General features: G+C 36.6%; 1 protein-coding gene and 1 long non-coding RNA gene across 2 annotated transcripts; one reads left to right on the forward strand and one right to left on the reverse strand.

Annotated features, from left to right (window-relative positions):
• Positions 1 to 2: 2 nt before the first annotated feature.
• Positions 3 to 7,835, reverse strand: LOC149666517 (uncharacterized). Its single transcript, XM_089841707.1, has 6 exons — positions 7,788 to 7,835; positions 7,667 to 7,711; positions 867 to 1,008; positions 721 to 790; positions 257 to 431; positions 3 to 176 (listed from the first exon to the last, which is right to left on the reverse strand). Exons 3-6 carry the CDS (start codon positions 993 to 995, stop codon positions 65 to 67), a joined length of 486 nt encoding a protein of 161 aa, XP_089697833.1. The 5' UTR covers positions 996 to 1,008; positions 7,667 to 7,711; positions 7,788 to 7,835; the 3' UTR covers positions 3 to 64.
• Positions 7,836 to 23,051: 15,216 nt separating this feature from the next.
• LOC149666518 (uncharacterized) lies at positions 23,052 to 24,229 on the forward strand. Its single transcript, XR_016368271.1, has 3 exons — positions 23,052 to 23,170; positions 23,277 to 23,381; positions 23,445 to 24,229. It is a non-coding gene; the product is annotated as an uncharacterized LOC149666518 (long non-coding RNA).
• The last annotated feature ends 289 nt before the right edge of the window (positions 24,230 to 24,518 follow it).

Raw genomic sequence — 24,518 nt, forward strand, 5'->3', positions numbered from 1 at the left:
CATTTAAAATTCATACTTTTATTAATTAAAATATGAAAGGAAATGCTTATTTGCCAGGTTTTTTTCAGCCTGCTTTAAATTGGGTCCACATGAGTGGAGATAGTTTATTGAAAAGTCCAAGCGCTTTTGTGTTGACTGCATCCTTTGGGTTATCAGGGTTCAAATCCGCGATAAATCTGCAAGATTAATAATTCTATGAGACAGTATAAAAATATTTTAAACCATTGTCCCTATCTGGTCTAACTAAATATCACACCTTTGAAAAAACTCCAAAGTTGCAGAGCATTTCTTGGGATATTCGGTATTTGTTAAATAAAATACTCCAAAAAACATCGCAAGCGCTGTAGAAATATTTTCCCCAGGAATGTGGTCATTAAGAATGGTTCCTTCTGCTACAAGGACAAAACGTGATGCCTTGAGCAAACTTTCTCCTAAAAGAAAAGATAATTTGTGAAATAAAAATTCATTGTTTTTAGAAGGGCGTCAAATTGGAATCCGCGTCTCATACTTGGCCAAATAGGGAAATTAAAGCAAATTGATTACATATTTTCAAATAACACATTTCAACTTGCGTTTATAATTGACTGGTTAATAAAGATATTGATTAAAGCTTACTTACAATATTCAAACTATTATTTATACTTATACAATGTTCAGTTTTTTAGTATTATTCCAGGTTTGATTTTTTTTCTGTTTTATTCGAATAGAAAATATAAATACCTATAACTATTAAAGTGGAAGAAGGTTCTTCCAGCTTTTTCAGAATATCCATTGAAATTTCAGTTCCTGGCTACAATTATTTAAAGAGTTCCATTAATAACCGTTTAGAAATAAAATCCAAAACACCCTAAATTTGGATAGCCTACTTCAATTATCGGGAAGATGCAGTTTGAATCCTCCTTAAAGTGATTCATGATCATTAGGATAATGGATCCTACCACTTCGACTTCTGTCCTCTTTTCTGTATCTTTTAAGGCTTCTATGGTTTTGACCATGAAGGCTTTCTTACTTCTCGGAAAAAATTGCAGAAATATGGAGCGTTTTTCCTTGAAAAAATCCTCAAATATTTGAAATATGTCTTTTCCAAGAAAAAGGTCCAAGTGATCCTTCATTCCACTTATTTCAAATAGAAATGGCCAACGTGCTATTAGTTCTTTCAGTTCGGCACCTCCAATGATCTCTTTCCTTTGTAGTGGAAATGAAAGTCTAATTTTTGAATCTATTATGTCATTATCCGGATTTAATTCAAAACGCAATTGTTGCAGTTCTTTACGAATTCTTTCATTCATAGCCAAATCTTCTTTGCTTGTTTCGGGATTGTAATTAAATGACTCTATGCTAGTTAAATCCAAGCGCGGTTTCTTAAATTTTTTTACTTCCTTAACGCGAGGCATAACACCATATTCCTGTCTCGAAAGATAGTCCAAGCGATTGTAAAGTTGCTTCACGAATAATGTGTCTCCAAGCCCAATTACTTTATCTCCAAGGCATTTGGGAACCGTTTGGCAAATAAACTGGAAATTTTCCGCATACTATTGTATGAAGGTCTTACGGATTTCTTTATCGAGTCATCCACAAGTGTTCTCACTACAATGCCCCGGGCTTTTAAGCTGAGGGCCTTATTACTCATAAGCTCTCTTTGGACTGGCTTTGTGAAAATTTCTAGCCTAATTTTGTACGAAGCAATCCAGGATTCATTACCATATTCAACAGCCTAAAATATAATTACATTACTACACATTGAAAATAATTGTACGTTTTGAAACCATAGGCTATTACACTCTTAGAATGGGCTTAAAAGTTAAGTCTACGTAATATTTACCTGGCCAGTGGGTTCCTGGTTAAACGACAGTCCACTTGGTCCAGCCTCATTACTTAATACCAGCTCACTGTCATTATTAGAACTACTTCCTGATGAAGCTTCTTGACCCACTACAACACTTGTGTCTAAAATAAGAATTAAATATGAATGTTTACAAAATGACTTCTCACATACGTGTCGGTGGTAACGTGGCCCATGGAAATGCCTCACCTAAATAATAAGAACTTACCATTTACATGCATGGTTTTATTGAGCTTCGCTTGCACATGACGTTTTAGTTTGCGCACTTAGATTGGTTTTAAAATTGAGTTTTTTAAATCATCTTCCGTCACATCTTGTATATCTTCTTCGCTTTCAACGCCGGTAGCAATTAAAACATTTGCCACTAGCTCTGCATCAGCTAATGACAGTGAAGGTATAGCTTTAACTATGAGACTTTTTAAACCCTCTTTAAGAGGGTTTTCCACGAAATGTTCCACGTTGTGAACGACCTCAGGAATTTGATTGAAGGGGCCTTCATCCATCTGAAATAAATTTTAAGATTTAAATATTTGTTTTTGTCGTCGGGCCCAAAATATAAATGGAAAATGGCGGGTATTGCGATACATGCAAAAATGCAAAGGATCATAATTTTCGCAATTTACAGTCATTCCTATTACAAAGGGACGTTTTAAAATAGTGGCGATTGGAGTAGCTTCTGTTAAAAAGACTAGTGAGCTGGAAGGGTTTTCGATTGCAAGCCATCGATAAGGTTACATCATACCTCAAGCATTTGTCAGCATGTCCGCTAGGAATGGTGAACACTGTGCTTGAGTGTAATTATTTTTTTTCCAAATATATCATAGCATGGCAATGGATAATAATCCGCCAGATCATTCAAATTGATAATCAAAGCACGATTTTTCTCGGTGACTTCAAAGACGTGTAGTTTTACACATCGCTTTGATTCAAACAAATGTACAAAGCATGAAACTTTATCAATTCCCGATTTGTATATGATCATTGTGTCTATGCGCCCAAATAGTAAATGATCATCTGAAGCTTCCACAATTACAAACAGTCCTTTTTCATAAAGTGTCCCTTTATAAAGTAGTTTTTTCAGAAACGTTGTGTTTTCTCCTTTTCAATTACAAATATCTATTTCTCGGTTCATTTCATTAGACATTTCTCTTTTAATTAAATTCGAACTCGAGTAGCTAATTGAAGATGGAAATGGACTGCCAGCCAAAAAATATGCCTGTTGCATCTGGTGCTTTTGCGATAGAGTTTTCGTTATGTTCAGAAAGTTCTTGTTATTCTGCGCAAACTTCTTATAGACGTGGTGCTTGCTCTCAAATCGAAGCGTCCAAAGACGTATAAGCGGTCCATAATGAAGAATAAGTTCTGGGTAGTGTTCAAAAACGTAGTGGTGTTTGGCTTTTAAATTATAGTTGGGAAAACATTTCAAAAGGCCTTTCTTATACTCTCGTAATAATATAACAAGAAACGCAATTTCCAGTTTTGAAATTTTAGGAGCCATGACAATCTCCACTATTTTTTTTAATTGAAGATACAGGTCCCAAACAGGATCCGAAAATTCCCTAATCTTATCTTTAAAAATTATAGAAAATAACCTTAAAATACACCAAATCTGAGACGCATCCCCTGTTAATTTTTTTCCACCAGGTCTACCAGAACAGGGCTTATTGTTAACGTCTTTTCCTTTAAATTCGAATTGAGATATTTGCCAGTTATAATAGTTCCAAGAAAACCATTTTTTAACATTAATATAATATTTTAAAAACTGGTACAAATCGTAAGCAACAATCCCCTCAAATAGGTCATGAGCTACACATGGCGCTAATCCTGGGTTGCATACATGAAAATATTTAAGCTCATTTAAAATAGATTTCTTAACTATTCCATTATTTGATGTCATGTTTGGTTCAGAAGCTAGCTTTACAATACTATCATCGTAGTTCTTCGGGGATCTTTTTGTAAATGGGCCATCGGCATGAATTTCTTGAGCCGTAGCTAAGCAGTAACGGCATATGTGGCCGTGTGCAAAATTTTTTTGGAATCCTCCTATTTCGTGATTGCCCAGATTGTCTCCTACGAAACTACATACAAACACTTTATACCGTTTACCTCCAATAACTATCCCTTCAGTTTCTAAATCTTTCAAGTCGCTGACTAACTTCTTTAGACAGCTATTGGTGTCTTTGAAGTAGGAGTCCCTGCATAATAAAATTAGCTGAACGTGGTCAGTAGTAGATCGGAGCTCGGGTGGAATATTAATTAAAGTGTAATATATTCCTACAATCTTGTGGATGCACCTCGCAGATCCCAAAGGGTTTACAGTTTCAAACGCGTCTTGGAAGATTATTAGGTGTATGCAACTTCTGTAGTCTTCCATGTGCATATACTCTCCACTAAAAACTTCTCCGTCGCATACATCTTCTAGTATTTGATTCTGCCCATTGATAAACGTAGGTTTCGGAAAAAATAGTATTTTCGCAACTTCCACGTTAGATATTAATTTTGATAGTGAATCCTTCACTGGAACGTAATGGTAAAATTTTTTTTTCTTCCCGTTATCGTAGCCCAGGAAAACTGGAACTGGTGCAACATATTGCAAAGAGTTTTTAACGTGCTTTTCCCGTTGATATATTGATTTAAATTTTTCATGAGTAGTTTCCAGTATATTAAAATTTGAAAATATATCAAGAACACGTGTTATGACATCATCGGCTATCCCCTGGTCGGCAAGATCCGAAAACAACTTGTTCTTGATGATGGATTTCTCCACATATTTCAAATTTGAAATTTCTTCTGCAATATACTGCACCGTGCTACAGGGCAAATATTTTACAGCTTGAAGTTTTAAGTAAAACATTCCCAAATTGTCTTCTAATCCTTTTTGCTCTAAGATTTCTTCTGACAAATCATCTTCATAATCTGCACATTCAAACCTCATTTCTTCTTCAGAATCAACAGCTTGGTTAGTTTGTGGTTGTAAATCCGTTTGGGTTATGCTAGGTTCGCTACGATCGAATCGTAATTCGTTCCTTTTTCTGTGTTTGCGACTAAAATGGCTTGACAATGATGATTTTGTTCTAAATTGAGTTGCTTTACATTGTTTCATCGGGCATGATACAGTGATCCCATTAATAATGTGCTCCTTAAGATGATCGCAGAAAGTTTTTAAAGAGATGGTAGCGCATTCAAAATTACAGTTTAAAATTTTGCATTTTAAAATTTCACTAGGAAACTGAGAAACCATGTCAGCATCGTTATTTAAGCTAATTTTCATTTCAGATTTGTGAGTTCGATGCGCGTGGCTTTTAAACGATCCAAAATTTGTGAATAACCTTCCACAACAATTAAAATATACTCGGTGCAAGTTTTTATGAGAAAAGCAGTGGTGAAAATATTTCTTATAAATGTTTGTGCTAAATTCACAACGTTCTAGACCACACTTGAAATCCATCATATCTGAAAATGTAAGTGGTATGGCTACATTACATCTCTTGATTTGGCCTTTTAGCAAATTTCTTTAAAGGTGCAAATTGATGAAAAATGTAGAGTTTCTACCCCCTTAAAGAGCGAGTGAAATGGCCAAACAACTATATTTTAATGGATTTAGACCAATAAAAGAATATCAAAACCATTAAGATATAGGTTCAGATTTCACGGATAATTTAAAGCCCCTGACCCGCAACAAATTCCACAACAACAACCTTGGCTAAACTGGCTATTTAAGAACGCCAAGAGTGGCCCCAAGGTAGTATTCTATGATGGGACCGTGAAGTTTTGGACATAAGAAACGTTCAATAAACATGCAAGAATTAATTTAAAAATTAAAACTCGTCTTAGTTTCAAAAAAATAACTTGTTTACAATTTGAAATAAGTTTAACGAAACTTTACGGTATAGACTAGGACCTGAGTCTTTACCTTTAATAAAATTTTAAATCTGTTATTAAATTTACTGTACCGACAGAAAAAGAGAAAGTTAAGAAGTTTAGGGCTAAATTCTTATCTAAAAAACTTCCAAAGGTTTAATTCATGCTTAATGAAATTGCTGTGCAACGCAAGTTCCTTTTTTTTAATATTTCCATTATAAATAGACGTAATTATCGTACGTGAGTTTAAAGAGTCAAAAGCACTATTGGCGAGATTAAGAATTGTTCCTATTTAAAAAAAAAGGTTTGCTTTGACCCATTTCTATTCAAATATATTTGGAGTTGAATTTCAATATAACAAGGTGACCCAAGGTCTAGTAATAGTAGCCACATCGTACTCGTGAATAGCCCCTCTATACCTACCCTAATGAGTGGATAACCCCTCTATACCTTACCCTAATGAGTGAATAACGTTATCTTTGACAATGCTTAAATGATTTACCGTGCATAAAATCAGAGTGAATAGCCCCTCGATGCCCTACCCTAAACAGTGATAAAACTTCTGCCCGGTCGGTAAGAATTTAATATGCTTTTGCCTCTCCAACCGTGTAGTTATATCTCCTGGCCTCGGTTAAGATCATGACTCCTAGTTGGAGAGAGAGAGAGAGAGAGAGGGAGAGAGGGAGAGAGAGAGAGTTTTTTTGTTTTTGAAACTGAGAGAGAGAGAGGTATCACAGTGAATAGCACCTCGATGCCGTAAGAAAAATTATAACCCTCTAATCCTTACTTCAATAAATTTACTTACGTTATAATTGTAATATCTGGTGCCCCAAGCTAGTACCTTCTTTTAAAACTCTTCTCGATTTATGGAGAAATAGACGTAACTTCTAGTAATAAACACCACCTTTCCAAATATAACAAACACCACCTTTCCAAATATAACATCGGTATATAGTTCCTTTTGCCTTTTAAAAATCCCCCTCGATTTCTTTGAATTTTGAAATCGGGGGGTGAGATGAAAAGCGTGAAACCCTTATTGTTGACGGGTGACAGGAATTTTAAAGGGAGTATTAAACCTTCCATTAAAATTAAGCCAATACTAAATTTATCTCTCTCTCTCTATTTTTAAATATATCGAGCAAACGTAAACCACATTTCACAAAGCTTAACCTTACCTGTACAATTAAATGCATGCTTGCACTTACTATTATAATCCCCATCCTTTTAAAATACACGAACGAAAAATATCACCTCACCACAATTCTCTCACATTCACTCTCCTTTCAATGTCGAACGAAACGTTTTATAGAGCTATTTCAGTGGGGGAAAAATTTCGTCTGCTACGAAAATTGGGCCTGCCTTTGAGTGTAGGGCGGCCATTTCATGAGGGTTTTCTCTATGGGCAAATAGCATTGGTGACGTAGCCATTACCCCCTCTGAAATAGCTCTATACTGCCAAAGCAATAAAATAACCATTTCTTCGGTTAGCTCTGACTAACTATTTCTTTGGGTAACTCTGACCACATTCCAAATCGCGAAAAACTACTACCACGATCACGACCACCACACCCACACCCACAGGCTCGCGGGACAAACTAATAGCCTCATCGTATATATACGATGTGGCTAAAAATAAATTATAGGACTCACTTAATATATTTTTTTTTTTTTTAAATTTCAACCTATATGACCGGCCCCCGAAATTCATAGTCCAAAAAATACTACAAAAAACAAACGACCTTCCGAAGAACTACAACTTGGCAAGGAGTATGTATCTCTCCAAGCACGGGCTTTGACCACGGAGGTGTATTGTAGAAGGCGATAGTTTATAATCAATTAGTGTCTATTCCGTGGACACTAAATTAGAGCCATTTACTTAATGTATAATATCATGTCTTATTCCTTTAAGAGGTCTCTTGAGCGCAAAATTAATATTAAGTAATAATTAAAAAAAACTCTTACCTTGTGATTTTGACGAGGAAATTTCCGTGAAAGTTATTTGAAAGCCTACACGAAAACAAATCATTATAACATTACCTCGATCAAGGTGATAACTGCGATATAATTAAATCCATTTTCTTACCTTATAGCAGTGTTAAGAATTTTTAAATAAATCTTTGGAATATTGGTCTTTGTCAAACTTGTAGAAGAAGTCACATGAAAGAGTAGAGGGACGCGCATTCGCGTAGTGTTTGAGTTCGCTGTCCGCTGACACAAATGATCAAGGGGGGTGTTTTTTTGTGGAAAAGTACCCACTACTTTAAGAAATTTTGAAGCACCCACCCTCCCCCAACCTTTCCTTTCATAAGCCTTCACACGGTTTAAAATAGGGAGTGTCACAAAAAAAGAGTTTATTGAGAAAAATCGATAAAGGTTATCTACCTTAAGTTTCCGGCTTTCCGCGCTTCGAAATACCTTTTTTTTTAAAAAATATATCGTTTTGGCCCACAATATTTTTAAACGTAATACATTTGAATAAATCAACATTACCATTTTTTTAAACCATTAAAATCCATAAATCAAGAGGAAAAAAATTTCAGTTTAATTTAATAAGAGATAAGATAAACATTTTTAATATACTCTTTAAAATACCACACCCACACAAAATTCATATAATTTTTCCAATTTTCAGTAATTGATTTTAATTTTTAAGTAATTTAATAAACACGGAAAGCAGCACAGTGCAGCCTTAATATCCCGTAGGAAAGAATGTAGTTTCCGCTTTTGCTATTATATTGCGAATAGAATATTGATAGAAATTAAGTGCATTTTCAGGTGGAGTTTACCAAGTTTAATTTGTTGAAATTCGTAAATTTCAGCAAAAATCTAGTACCTAATTGTTTATTTCAAAATAGGAAACCCATATATGCCATCCTGTTCTCGGCAAAATCGCCTATTTTAATGTATTAACCAACGTTACTAAATTTGACATTCAACATTATTTTACTTAGCCGATAGCCAACGTTGACATTAGTTTTGTTTTATTAATGGTTAGATTACTTTTAGCTAATGTCTGTTATAATCAAAGCGTAAGACATTTAAAGACGATGAAAAGCAAACGCGAGAGCTAGCATTGAAGGTAAATAGCACGAATTAAATCATCCCTGGGCTCAAGCAAAAAAAAAAAAAAAAAATTGTACACGCTGGAACATAGATTATAGTACTTATAAAGCCAATAAACGTTATTGATGTACGTTTAAAAGTGCTTGGACAGAGAGTTTTTTGAATTTAAATGAACTTTAACACGCAGACGCCACCCAACATTATAAAATATTTAAACAAAAAACAATTCCCAAATGGCCTATACAATCTATAAATCAACTAATTCCAACAGTATGCAGAAACGCGTGAACATACTCAAATATAAAATATGTCTTTGTCCCTTTTAAAACTGAAGTCTAGATTTGGTATGAACTACAATATTAGAGCCTCCACTTGATTTCCTACAGGAGCTACCGACGTCATTACTAAAAATGAGAATGTATCTTTGACCCTGTTAGAACTATAATATAATATAAGGAAAATCTACTGGTTTAAAATACATAAATATTTTTTACTGAATTTAATTGTGTTTTCTACGTAGGTATGCAGTGTTTTGAAAATACAGGAAAAACTATATTTTGAACCCGTGAAAAGTGCAGTTAAGACGCATGGATTAACTACATGTGAATACCTGTGAAACAAATTTATAAGATAGAACTTGAATATATTACAGAAACGAGCAACGTTTTAAAATTACAGGAAAACTTGCTTTTGGTCCCTGTAAAAACTTCAGGAAAATCATAGATTTCTCAGAACTTTCCCGTAAATTCAAATTACCCTGCTTTACTGTAAAATTTTCCTGTAGAAACCGCGGTTATTTCTCTCAGTGTATAGAATTATGGAAGAAGACTCAAGTAGCACAAAAACGTAGACTGTTCTTGCATTAAGAAAGTTAACGAACCTTTGGTTGACGTTCTTCAGAGCTTTCGGATTCATTGTTGCATTGTTAACTAGGAGCACTAGCGGGTGTTCCAAGTAGTTGGCCGAACCAAGATGAAGGCGCGATAGTTTCAGCTTTTGCTCCTTCGAGAGTATAAACAAGCCCATCTGTAAAAAAAGTATATCTCCAAACCATATTTGCTTTCCTGACTGTAAGTATCCCGCTTGAAAGCTTTTTGCTCGCTGATCCCAGAGAGTTTTCATGTCATCGTCAGTCTGTTAGAATTGAAATTTTATTAATGGACTTTGGAAATGAAATTTAAGTATTTAAAAATCTCTACCGATTGTTCAACACTGTCTTCTATAAAGCCAGAAATGTAAACGTTGACGTCGGGTACTTTCAATAAATCGGGAATTCCGTTAATGTTCTCTATTTTCTGAGACGAGAAATTGGCTTTCAAGACTCCGTTGAACAAATTGACGAAGACCACTACTATCAAGAGGTAAACTCCAACGCTGAAGCGAATCGCCAGTGACGAAGGAATGTCGAAGCCTGCACCAACACAAACGAATAGAAAAATTGAGTGGTTGAAGACACTGTTCATTTTGTTTGACTAAAACCATTTGCTTTGTTGGACGTGTAGGTGTGTCTGTGTGCTGCATTCTTACAACCAAGTGGACCGCGTTCGCAGTTTGCAAATCCAAGCGAGCGTGTTCGCAAATTCAATACCGCATTCATAGTTCAGGGAAATTCGAAAAAGTTGAATTTTCACTACCTTAGATATTCCGCGTTTAATAGTGGCTTTAAAGTATAAGGGATCTTTTTTAGAACTCCGCATTATGTCTCCATGTTGTCAACGCCATTATCCTCAGAACTTGCTTGTTAAATCGTATTATATCCTCAACTTCGTTTATAAATAATCGTTTATCCACTAATTTACGGAAAATGGATAGAAATGGTTTTTTTCTTTACTTTTGATTGGATTTTTTTTTAACTTTGCGCGTCCATCATAGATGGCATGCAAACTTTATAGATTTATACGACATCTTTCGTGTTTAGTGTTTACGCGTGCGACGGTGCGAGACAGGCAAGGGGGGCTCACGCTCCCTTCGAAATTTTTTCTCTCTCAAACAATTCGCTTGAGTGATGTCACACTAGACCACCGCGGCTCTGCTTGGCATAGGAATCAGGGCGCGCGCTTTAAAATTTTGTAACTAACTGCCCCTTAATTTCCAAAATTTGAAAAGCCCGACCCGGCCCGGCCCGATAAATTGTTCGACTCTGGAGACTCTACCTTTTCCCAAAATGGCTCCGAAGTAAAGAAAGATTTTTTGAGCAGCGATGGATATCGTTGATCCTGGAATTCTTTTTACTCGCTTGTGAATGATATCAATCATCGTTAAGACTCCTATAACGCAAAGCAACCGGCTCCAAATCTGGAAAAGTGTTTTCAGAGAAGCAACGTTTAAGAATTACTTTGCAAATAAATAGATGGCTCTCAAGCAAAGGGCTTAACCTTAACATCACCGGCACTAACAGCAGAGTTTTTGAATACGCTTCACATACTTAAATATATACACGAAGACCCAATTCTACATATTTTATATACACTCCATTCTACATCATTATTTTGAAAGAAAGATTTTACACGAACTGCAGATAATTTGGAACTGAAGGAAAATGTTTTCCCTGAATTGAAACTCGTTCCTCGACAACTAAATCTGATTGGTTGGAGTAGTTTGACATTTCTTAACTCTTATTGTTACGTTAGGTTTGGTCTTAGCTTACATGTTGGGAACGATTTCAAAATCGCGGTGTAATCATGTTACACCAAAAGCCTGATAAGACTTTTATGAAGTCTTATCAGATTTTTGGTTACACCACCCTATAGCTGGTGGCTCCTAGCAGCCCACAAACTATATGATATGTTTATTTAGTATTTGTAGACGATAAACTTGTTTTTCATGAATTAAAGTTAAGTAAACGAGATAAACAAAGGGTGTAGTTCTTCGCATTTAATTCTGACACCCACAATTGCAACACTAATCATGTAAAGCTAGTTCAGAAAAAGAGCTCACACTTAGAGATGTGAAATTTAAGTGATTTTTAACAAATCACGAAAAAACATTTAAGTATCAGCTAGGTGTAATTGGGAGTGGGGAGAGCGTGTTAGTTTCGTATGAGCTTATTTACAGTATTCGTGTTTTTAACCCGTTTAGGTAATATTCGGTTGGGGTACATTAAGGTCTTACCACACATAGCACAAAAGGTCTTTTCGTCTACCCAACATACACAGCAACCCAGCATTTACACATAGTGCCTTTTCCGCCTAAAAATGAATCTCGCACACTAGCTACCTTGCCCGTATTCCATATCCCCCTCCCCGCACTAACCCAGAAACCGTAGTAAAGAGAAAATATTTTAATTTGAAACGCTTTCAACAAATGGGCTTCGCTACAGCTGTCCATCAAATTAAACCAAATTGGAGGGTTACCGCAATGCCAATGTTGTTTACCAATACTCCCAAGAGCCGGAGCAGGGGTCCCGACTAATTATTTTTACGTCCGTCCGAATTCTTTGCTTAATCGGTATCTAGCCACACTTGTTCCTGGCGTACCCGGCCACAAACACACAAACAAACACACGTACAGATCATCAGTGCAAAGCAAGGTCCTGTTTCATAACCACACCGAGCTAAATTACCTGTAAGTTAGCGATTAAAATTATTGAATAACAAAAATAACCGTAATTTATGGTATTTTATATTATAACAGGCTTATTGCCGTGGTAATTTACGTAATTTACCAGTAAATTACCTTTGCAATACGGTAATTTATGGACCCACATCTCTATACTTACACCAATGGAAATAGTTTTTAAATCGTCGAAGGCTCCGACTGGAGCAGCGTTGAACGTCAGATTTTTGGCAGACAGTAATCTTTGATGGGCATACACGAATGGCACTGTGAATGTTGACAACGTAATATCTCGCATTGTAAATTCGTAAGACACTGGCACTGCTGTCAGGTCCACTTTCTGGAAATGCGTATGAGAAATAATGTTTTAGTTAGCCCTTAATTGGAGTATGAAGAGTTGAAACAAGTTGAACTCATTTTCTTAAAAATTATACAGTGAAATGAGAATAGGTTAATGAAAAATAACGCCTTGCTTTTAAGCGATTTTCATGTTGCCTGAAATGTATTCTCGACCATTTTTACTCTGAATTTCCAAGCAAAGCTCGACCATCCATTTTAAATAGGCCTTTCCAAGAAAACTTAAGAACGTTTAGTCAGTGGAACACGATCTAACAGGCTACTACGTCACACTTGTTTTGTACTTTACTTATTTAAACTTTGCGGGTCAAATGTTTTGCATTACTCATCGCTAGGGGTCGCTAACGGACTAGTCAAAGCAGGCTACAATAAACATCGGAACAAATATGGCACCTGAACATCGTGGTTGTTGTTTTTCATTCTTAATAAACACTCGAAAGAACCAGCCATTATAATTAGTTAAGAGTCAAAGAAACCGAACTAATATCAAAGAACGTAAAAACACTCGATGACCGTTGCTCCGCCAAATTTTACAGAGCAAGAAAGAGCAATTCTCTGGCAGTTTTTGGGGCCAGTGGAAAACGCAACTCTGGGCGAGTGTTGCACTCGTGTTCCCAGTGACGGACGAAAACTGGCCCAGAGTGCGCTTAGAGTGTTCTAGTGCAGTCGGTGGACATCGCTATTAAATTTACCCAGTTCCTCTCATGAACCCTTCAAGCTCTTTTTAAAGCTTAATCTATCAGGGAAGTGAGAATATAATTTTTCAATTCACGCGTAAGATCAATATTTGAGCCCTAAGGTTTTTAGTCAAGGCGTTACTTGTTGCAATTTTGACATCAATAGCGCGCTCTGGTTACATTTTCTCCTAGCGAGATTTGCCAGAAGTTAAAGACAGCCTACGCAGCGGGAGTTGTGCCAATTTTCAAATTTTCCTCTCTTGTGTGGAATAGATCTGCTTGGCAACTTGAATAGCACTCAATGAAACCGAGGGTGGGGCACTTATTTCAAACTAAGGGCTAAAATGTTATATTTATAGTGACAAACCTCCACGGTATCTTCATTACCATCATTCACGTGTATGTACCTTAAAATATAAGCTCAATTAGGAAAGCGTCTTTTACAACACCAAGAGCAAAACCAAGGGGTAGTACCAAACTATGAACCTTGAACAAATTTAATCGAAAATTAAGTTTGCTAAGGGTGGTTTTAGAATCCATAAAATTAATCAGACTTTTTAGTGAGAAAGATTTAATTTTCCCAAAGAGATAAGGTTAAAATTTATTTACAAGTGAGGGTAAAATAGAAACCGTTATGAAAACAACTCACGCAAATACAATTTTTGCATTAGCTACGTGTGGTTGAGAGTAAAGAGAGCGTGCTAGTTTCGTATGAGCTAATGTAGTACATAATTCGTGATTTCTCTTTCGCTAAGGTAATATTCGAGATTACCCAACATTTGGGGTACCTAAAGTTCTTACCACGCCTAGGTAAAAGGGTCTTTTCAGACTTTTCGTCTACCCAACCTCTCTCCAAACACAAACCACAAACATGCACACTGTCAGATCATAATCTTAAATGTCTTTCACACTCGTAGCGATTGAAGGGTCAACGACAACTATAACAAATAAAACCAACACAGCCTTTATAAATTAATAAAAAATGTCTTTTTAGACAAAGACGAGAAAAAGTAAACGATAAGAGAAGAAAATGGACTCACCGAAGTCCCACATATTAAAATTTTTCAGTTAGAAGACATAATTATGAAACATCAATTATTTCAAGAAAATACATTATCATGACCCATATATATCATTTTAAAAATAATGCACGTTTATGATTTTTTTCTCTCAAATATTTGCAATTCGGTTGAGCCCTATAAGGCGAAAAAATGGACAGAAAAAGGTTAGTAGCTGATAAAGTAAAAACCGTACCAAAACAAAAAGTGTTCGTTAATTTGTAAGTTTTCCTAGTTTCAAAAGTTAATGTAATGTATAGCTCTCAAAAGAATACGACACATTTACAGATTTTTTCGACACTAATATCTACATCAAATTCAAACTGCCTATGTTACTTTCCGCTTCGCAATTTTTCCCATTTAAAAATAAAAAAATAACCTCATAAATCTCAACTTTTTCAGATATGAGAGTATTTGAACCTTCTTAAAGACCATGTCAGTCGAAAGTAAAACGTAGTATCAAGCTAGTATCCCTTTAAAAAATTCTTGAAGATATTTCTTCCAAAGCTAATATTGAGAGCAAAATACTAGGGTAAATAATGTTCAAAAATATTTTTCGCAAACGAAATTTTTGTGAAAAAAACTAAGATAAGAATTTTTTAAAATAATTCATGTTTCATATCATGTGTTCAAAAGTGAAAATTTAATTACATCTATTACACAACTTCAATCCTGACTGCTTGACTTGACAATCAACGTCCCATCAAACTCAAATTGCTTTCCCTTCATTTTCACAAGCAAATCATAGAGCAAGCGGTAGTTATACCACAAAAAGATTAATTAGGCCTGTGCACAAAAATATTCCATAGATCTGAGCACCAACATGTGTCTTAGACTTTTGCACCAACGCATGTCATAGATATGTGCACCAACAGAAGTCATATACTTATCGGTAATCTAGCTTAATTACCTGTAATCGGCAATCAAGCATAATTACCTGTAGTCGGTAATCAAGCTTAAATACCTGTAATTTGTAATCGGTAATCTAGATTAATAACCTTGAATTGTTACTATCCATATGTATTGAGGAAGGCATCAGTTTCGAAATTATCAGCAAAATCGATTAGTTACCACAAAAATTATTTGTTAATACTAATTCCTTCCTTAAAAGTCTTTTATATTTCAATTTCAGCTCTCTTAGACTATAGAGACAGTTACAATAAAGGTGATTTAACAAGATTACCGACGACTGGTAATTAAACTAGATTATCGACGACGGGCAATTAAGCAAGATTACCAACGACCGGTAAATAAGCCTGATTACCAACGGCCGGTAAATAAGCCAGATTACCGACGACCGGTAATAAAGCCAGATTACCGACGACTGGTAATAAAGCCAGATTACCGAAGACTGGTAATTAAGATACACTCTAAGAAAAAAAGGTTCTACTTTGCCGAGAAAAGGGTTCTTAACGCTTGTCCCCTATTTTAAACCCTTTTTTGATCTACAAAGAACTCTTGATATGAGTTCTCTATAAAGCCCTAAGGAGTTCATCTACGATCCGAGCTGGGGTTTTTCTTTGAACCAAGTTAGTTTCTTTTGGAACCGTATTAGGTTCCTCCCTGAATCATGTGGCGTGTGCATCAGAACCTTGTTCAGTTGTAATCGGAACCATGTGTAGTTTGACTGAGAACCGTGTTGAGTTCGACTCTGAACCCCGCTTCGTACGGCTAAGAATTGTATTGCGTTAAACCCAGAACCCGGTTTAGTTCGACCCAGAACCCTGTTTAGTTATAATCCGAACGCTGTGTAGTTCGACTCTGAACCCTGTCGAGTTTGCCTCTGAACCCTGTTTAGTTATAATCAGAACGCTGTGTAGTTCGACTCTGAACCCTATCGAGTTTGCCTCTGAACCCTGTCGAGTTAGCCTAAGAACCGTGTTGCAGTCAACCCATAACCCGTGTAGCTCGACTCTGACTCCGGTTTAGTTCAAATCTGAACCTGATTTATTTTGACTCAGAACCCTCGTTTGCTTCAAATCCGTTGGAAATACATTATAGGGAGAGGGCAAACCCATTCTTGCCACGTCATAGGCCTATATCTCTTACCTCGATTCCATCCCCATAACGGGGGAATTTCAGCATCGCGCATTCAAACGCTCCCCTAAGTAGAGGTATAAAATGACGTCGGATGTTCTTTCCCTCCCTGACAAACGCCCACTCCCTATAGCATATGACCACCTCATAGAGGTTCTTATTTTAACAGTGTTAGGTTGCAATCATGACAATGATATTAAATTTTTCTCTCTTGGTGACTCTTTAAAAACACTTCACCATGAAGTATAAGTTTACATTATATATAAATGTAGTAAAGCTGAATTAAAGAGTAAACACCAAATTTGAAATATTAATATAAAATAATTTCTTGGAATATTGAAATGAAACAGAGCTTTATAGCTACAAAACTACTAATGGAATCGTAATGCCGAAACATATTTAACATATTTTCATTTAATATTCAGCAATAAGAAAATGTTATGATTTTGTAAGAGATCAATTCATCCTACTCGCTTTATATTAACCTTGTGTTTCTATTCATATACAATCTTCATTACTCGTTCTATATAAACTTTCACTTGTGCCGTTCCAAAGAAAAGAAGATTATCTTAAATAATTAAATAAATATAACTGATATTAATTTTTTTAATCGTCAGTATTTTACCTTAATTCTAGTTAAGCCGTTTTAAGAAACACTATTCTTAAAATGAATTTAAACATAGCTATTGTTGACGTTTGACTTCTAGCGTATAGCGTTTTCACAATTTTTGGAAATTTAGGGTATATAAAGCGATTCATTCACAAATGATAAAAATAAGAGCAATTGCGTTAGCATTTGGTGGAAGCCATGCCATTGGGAGGCTAAACGTTTCTCGTTACCGTAGCCGATCGCGCGTACATCTTAACCCCAACGATGATAATGTAGTAGAAGCTAATGTTCCAGATTGGCGTGTATGTGGTATACACAGAAGCCCAATGGTGTTGTCAGAAGCCAATAAGTACAGATTTGCGTGTATGTGGTATATACCATACGAAAGACAAGTGTGAAGATAGCGTAATGAAGTAGAATTTTCCTAATTTCTGTTAACTGCGAACGGGGTCCGGAAATTGCGAACACGGTTGCTCTTATTTGCCAACTGCGAACGCGGTGATAGACAGACACACACACACACACCACTGTATTATTGCTAGATGCTATTTTCTTGGTCTGGATTTTTTCGGTTTGGAGTAATTTCAATCGTTCATTCATCAATACCTTTTGGAAAACCGATTTGCTCTCAAATGGATTTTTTATGATTATTTCTTCAAAATCAAGACTTGCCTCTTCAGACATAAAAATTGCGTCCTTTTTAAGCTCTTCTTTACCTTCAATTCCAATACATTATTCCTTTTTTAACGCCTTATTTTCTTATTTAATATTTTAACTCTGTCTTTCATCTGCTCTCCCGTGATGTTACGAAAATTGGCACGTTTTTCAAAGAATTTTACTCTTCGTTTTCGATTATCTAAAACAATCTTCGTTTTCGGGCAAGACCGGCAAAGTCTTGAAAATTAGCTAAGAAATAATTTCTCACAATTTTGGGATCGAATTGATTGGGTTACCATGCAAACATATGCAGGCTTTAGATTTTTGTCTTTAAAATACGTAAACAATTCTCAATCAATGCCTTGGCAAGTTTGCCAATTATCAATTTCAAGTAACACATCATCACAGCAGATCATTGAAACACGTAATGGAGTTGCTGAATTTTACAGAACTTGACGAGAAAACCAAATGATCGGCAGGAATTATTGTATTGCAAAAAAAATGTTTTGTGTAAGATTTTTCGATAGTTCAACTACATATAAACTATTCCCACTTCTTCTAAATCTTAGGCATTTTAAACCATGTACGTTGACTTCAGATTCGTGCAACATTTCCAAGGACCAATCACATGCATCTAAGTTTTCCATCTGATAACTTAAAAATTCTCGGGCTAGTTTTTTCTGAGAATATACTTCCATTTGAAGTGTAAGGCACTCTGATTCCGAGGTGCGCTCATTTATCAAAAATGATGCAGTTTCTGTATTTGTGAAATTTGAAGGTTGATCTAAAACTGGAGTTGTACCACACAGCGCTAATGTAGAAGTTGTAGCCCAAACTGTACTATTTTCAGAAGATTCTTCATTTTCTACCATTGGCTCAGTTATATTTAACGGTGTTCCAATATTCTTATCAGATAGCAGGCCTAGGCCATAGATATAATCACCTGTAGCTCAATTTCGAACAACTTGAAAAATTTGAACCCTGTTAAAATATGCACAACCTAGGTTAACTGTTAGGAAACTTACCTATTCCTTGGGCTTGCTGAGAATTTGAATAAGAACTGCTTTCCAAAGTAATGTTCGCCAATCATAAATGGTTATGATTGTAATTTTAGTACTACAATTTTAGACTAAAACAATTCCCTGCCTGCACGTTATTATTGTAGGGATCTAGATTATCATCTGTGGGCCCATTCCCACCAATAAAATGCATAGAGCAGACATAATGATGTGACTTAACATCATTATGAGTTCTTATATCCTCACGGTTTATTGCCGTAAGCCACCGCATACATTTGAAATAGTTTTTCCTTGGTTTTGGAACTGGATAATATTTTATGCCTTGACTACGGGACTCATCTGACGTGTTGTAGTTTTTACAACTTTAGTACAAACAATATTTTCCCATTTTCACATTAAAAATTTGTTGGAAAAACTTTCAATCAAAGACGGATGACGACCTTGCCAAACCCAAAACCGCCAAAACTAAGCCTTTTTTCTATTTTTTCTAAACCGCGGCACTAGATGGCGCGAGCTACAGGGTACTGGCAAGAGGTTTGGTTTCTATGGTAACGTAGAACTTGGGAAAACGTTATACTAGGATGCGATCCCCACTTTTTCAACCCACCCCGTTCACCCGTTGCGGGAGTTTACATCACAGATAGCTACGATTTCTACCCTTCAAAACGACTCCGTACCCCATTCTTGGCCCGGTGAAGGAGAATTTCAAGTAACGAGTGACGCAAATTCAATTATAAGTAATAATTATTTTATAAATGATTACATGCTCACCAATTCTCTTTAATGACGTTACTAATGAAGATCCCAACAAATAAATTAACTGGTGAAGAACTCTACCAGCAAGTGCTGAACAATCAAAAAAAGAGATACGGCAGCGAGAAACTGCTTGAGGCAAAAAGGAGACTCAAGCAAGCACCCACTGCGCCTGCCACCGGATAGCCAGCACCCATATTGTCTTCCATCGGATCACCAGCACCCATTTTGCCTGCCACCGGATCGCCATCACCCATTTTGCCTGCCACCGGATAGTTAGCATGTACCATTCGCAAATTGCTGACGACAGTTTGTTGAAAATCGTCCTTTAAATTGAAAGCCGTGAATGGCTGTTGGACGAACACACCGGCTGTTCATGTGCCGAAAAAAAATCAAACTGCGTCGCCGAAGTTCCATAAGTCAAATTCATCGACTAGTTAACAATATGGATCGCCTATTTTAAATTTCCGAAAATTGCACGGTAAGAGTTCAACTCTTTAATGGGGATGAAGCTAATCGCGCAAGAGGCCGCCGAGGTGATAATAGGGCCATAGGGCGACCCGCCCGAGGCCGTGGGGCGGCGATCGGTCGACTATCTGGAAAGCCCCAAGGCCCTGGGCCGATCCTTCCACCTGGAATGCGACCTGGAAGGCCCCGAGGCCGTGGTATCGTGCCACCCCAAAAACGTGGCGATATCATGCCACCCCAAGACCGTGGGGATATCATGCCATCCCAAGGCCGTGGTATCGGCCGTAATAGAGGATGTCGGTACGGCCACTCGGGCTTGCTACAAGAGAACGGAAGACGAGTCCGTGGTATAAAAATTTATTTATTGCTTAAAGGTTAAAATTTACAATTATATTATACAATTCCGATAAAAAGGGCTGCTGGAAGTCAACGGGGATCGTTGGAGCCTGTCCCTGGGTACGGAGTCGTTTTGTAAAGCCTTTCCCTCTCCCTATCCGTAATGGCTATGGGGGGCTTGAAAACGGGGGAATATCCTGGTGAAAAATATGAAGTCATTCATTGGATACACTGGTTCGCGCCATCTCGCCCCAGAAAAATAATAAAAAACAAGTTGGGAAAACCAAAATATTACCTCTCCTAGTCAAGAGGTCTACTACTACAAACTTATTTACCTAGATATGGAATTATTTTTCTTTTTTGAAGTAAAATTTACGAAATATTGAAGCAGTATTCCAAGCATAGCGAATATACAGTAAAGCAGACGACATTTTACATCCAATATGGATAAATCTTGGACACAAGGAAATCAGTCAATGGGGAATAGAACAGGAAATGAAGTCTACGCTTCAGTTGTTTACCGTATATACTGATAGCTACATTCACAACTGGTTTGCAGTGTAAACACTGTCGTCTCGTCTCACCTCAATAATATTCTTAGTTTGCCAACATGAATGTTAACGTTAAATAACACCAAAGCTAAATTGTAGCTAGACGCACTAATAGTCAATGCGCACCATAAAGAGAATAAAAAGTCTGTAGCTACTACCCGTTTACCATTAACCCTTTTACTATTCTAATTGCCACCACGATCTTTTCTTCTATTATAAAATCTTAACCTGATTATTTAAGAGTGTATTTAACTTTCGGCTCACTCTGAACCGTTGATGTCTCTTCATTTCAGACACGAAAATCAAAGCCCAAAGTTTGCTTCACCTCAGGCCTCAATTATATACTCTTTGTTTCACTAAGCCTATTGCGGATAATACTTGATATACCCGCCGGAGTCTAGGTCTTAGTTTTCTTCATGAAATAACTAAACCAAGGATTATTCTATATACAGATGTAGTATAGCTTAAGTAATATATAAACAGCCATTTCAAATAACGATATTAAAACAAATCTTTGGAATATCAAAATGAAACAGAGCTTTAAAGCTACAAAAGTACTAAATGCATCATAATTACGAAAAACACTTCCACATATTCACTTTATCTTATGGAACAAGAATGAAAACTTCAAAGCTATGATCCGATAACGATTAGCCCTTTCACTGATCTAATTGCTACCATGATGCGCTCTTCTATAATAAAATCTAAATCTGATTATTTAAACGTGTATTTAACTTTCGGCTCACTCTGAACCGTTAATGTCCCTTCATTACAGACACGATAATCAAAACCCAGAGTTTTCTCCACCTCAGGTCTCAATTATTTACTCTTTGGTTCACTAAACCTATTGCGGATCAAACTTGATTTACCAGACAGAATCCAGGCCATAGCTTTCGTCTTGAAATAACTAAACCAAGGATTATTCTATATACAGATGTAGTATAGCTTAAGTAATATATAAACAGCCATTTCAAATAATAATATTAAAAAACATCCTTGGAATATCAAAATGAAACAGAGCTTTAAAGCTACAAAAGTACTAAATGCATCGTAATTACGAAAAAGATTTCCACATATTCACTTTATATTATGGAAAAGGTGAATATTAAGGTTCTGTAGGATTTCTTAACACATCAAAACAAAGCGAACTGCTAGCTCGGCGCACTAGTGTGATAACGGACAGACACACACAGACAAAAAATGGACTGCTTTTTAACTCTTTCCGTATTAATTTTGAATTGAGAAAAGAGATTATCTTAAATATTAAAATAAATATAATTAATATTTAATATTTTCTTCCATAGTTGTTCGCCTTATTGAGCGTTACATCGTTTTAAAAAAAGAATAATTAAACAACCTTGAGAGACTTGACTATTATTGACGTTTGAATTGAAGGATATGACTGTTGTTTCGCCTTACTCAAATAGGTAGTATATAAAGGATTCGAATCGCAGCTGTAGATAAGAACATCGCAATTGCGTGAACCTTGGAGGAAGACCCCTCCATTGGAAGGCTAGACGTTTCTCGTAACCCTAGCCGATCGCCGCGTATGTTTTAACCTTAAGGATGATGGTGGTGTTAGAAGCCAGGTGTACAGACTGGTGTCCATGTGGGATGGACAAAAACAAAGACCAGAAGATGGTGGTGTTAGAAGCCTGGTGTACAGACTGGTGTCCATGTGGGATGGACAAAAACAAAGACCAGAAGATGGTGGTGTTAGAAGCCAGGTGTACAGACTGGTCTCCATGTGGGATGGACAAAAACAAAGACCAGAAGATGGTGGTGTTAGAAGCCAGGTGTACAGACTGGTGTCCATGTGGAATGGACAAAGACGAGAAGGTGGTGGTGTTTAGAAGCTAGTAAGTTCAGACTAGTGTCCATGTGGGGTGGACAAATGAACAGAGTTGTTAGACAGGCAATGGAGTAATAGCCTGTAGGTGGAATACAATTTCCGGGACTGTAAATGCGGTCTGGAAATTGAATACACGTTTGCTCCGATTTGCAAACTGCGAACGCGGTCACGTGGGTGTAACAACGGACAGACAGACAGACACACAGACACGTCGAAATTAGAACCTCTCCGTGACATACGTCACTCGGAGAGGTAAAAACATGTTAAAACCGGTTGGAAAATGTTCGATTTTGGCCCTTGGTCTGTGAAGGAGACCGTGACACGTGCATTTTCCTACCAGATGTAGACGCGATTTCTCTTTTATAAAATCAAGATTAAAAGCGTAATTATGGATATTTCGTTAGATCATAATTATATCAAAAAGTACCATTCAAAGAAACCCACAAAGGCCCAACGAAAAAAGATTGAAGAAGGTAAGTGAATATTTACAAAACTTGAGAGCCGGCTTGCCATTACCCAACTATCTATTGACAAATTTGTATAAAGCGCGTGCTAATATAATATTTATTATTTTTTCAGACATTAAATTTGACGAAAAGTGCTTAAAAGAAAATCTAGGGGCGATTCTTTGTAGTTCCTCAGATTTACAAAAGGTGACTTGTTGGGAGGCCGAAGCCAATTGTTGTAAGTTCTTAGTGTCATGTTATAATGTTAGCCCCCAATTAAAAATAATATCTCTCGTGTTAGGTCGCTTTTGAAGAAATCAAGAAAAGTAAAATTACAGAGCATTCAGAAGAAGGATTCGACTTTTTATCAGCTTTTATATAAAGAAAATTTTACAGTAAAAGACACGGGCTATTTGCCGAGGAGTTAAATAAGTCTTTTTTACATATGGAGCCATTTAGGATGCTTGGACCAAAGGATCAGGGTGTATTGACTTCAATTTTTGCTCAACGTCTTTTCAATGAACTGTATTCTAATTATTTGGAATAAGAAAAATTCGCTAAGAAGGTCGAAGAACCACAAATCAAAAAGTCAGACTTAAGTGATGAAGCAAGAGACAAAGAATTGAAAATATTTCATCAGATAGCACGGTACACAGTGAACCCCCATATTGCCTGCCACCGGATCGCCAACATGTTCTGCGCCTGCCACCGGATCGCCAACACCAGAAATATATTACCTTACACGAAGTTCACTTCAATAATGGTTAGTACCGTGGACATCATCTATGAAGAGAAAACCCGAAAAAAAACTTTGTAAGAGTGAAGAGGCGTGAATTTTTCTCCCTCCCGAAGCGCGCTAGTCGCGAAGAGAAAAATTTTTCCTATCGAGAGAGAACTGTGATAAATGGCCACTTCCAAGATAATCTGACGTTTCCTAGAAACGGCGGAATTCAAGTGTATTTCGCGCAAGTGAGAAGCCGCTGCATAAGATACAACCATGATACGATTGTAAGAAAAGCACATTTTTCTCACTACGCGACGCTAGTGTTTTTATTTTCACCTCTCTGCCTCGCTGTTCGGGAGGAACGGTACGTTTCTAGCCGCTAAAAATACTTCATAGATGATGGCCGCCGCGAGGTAGGGAGAAGTTTCTGCCAAGACCCATTTTGCCTGCCACCGGATCGCCAACATCTTTCACACTTGATGATTTACTTCATGAGAGAATATAGGCCATTATTGCTGCCGATCTTGGTGTGATTGGGAGATCATCTTTTTCTTTAAAAATTCAATGAGCATTAGAGAACATTTCTTCATAACCACTAACTATGAATCAGAATTGCATCTAAATGAAATATAAGACTAAAATTAGAACTAT

This window comes from Phalangium opilio, unplaced genomic scaffold, assembly GCF_054372755.1.
Source record: "Phalangium opilio isolate 3A_F unplaced genomic scaffold, DU_Popi_V2 ptg000060l_1, whole genome shotgun sequence".
In the NCBI taxonomy this organism is placed as follows: domain Eukaryota; kingdom Metazoa; phylum Arthropoda; class Arachnida; order Opiliones; family Phalangiidae; genus Phalangium; species Phalangium opilio.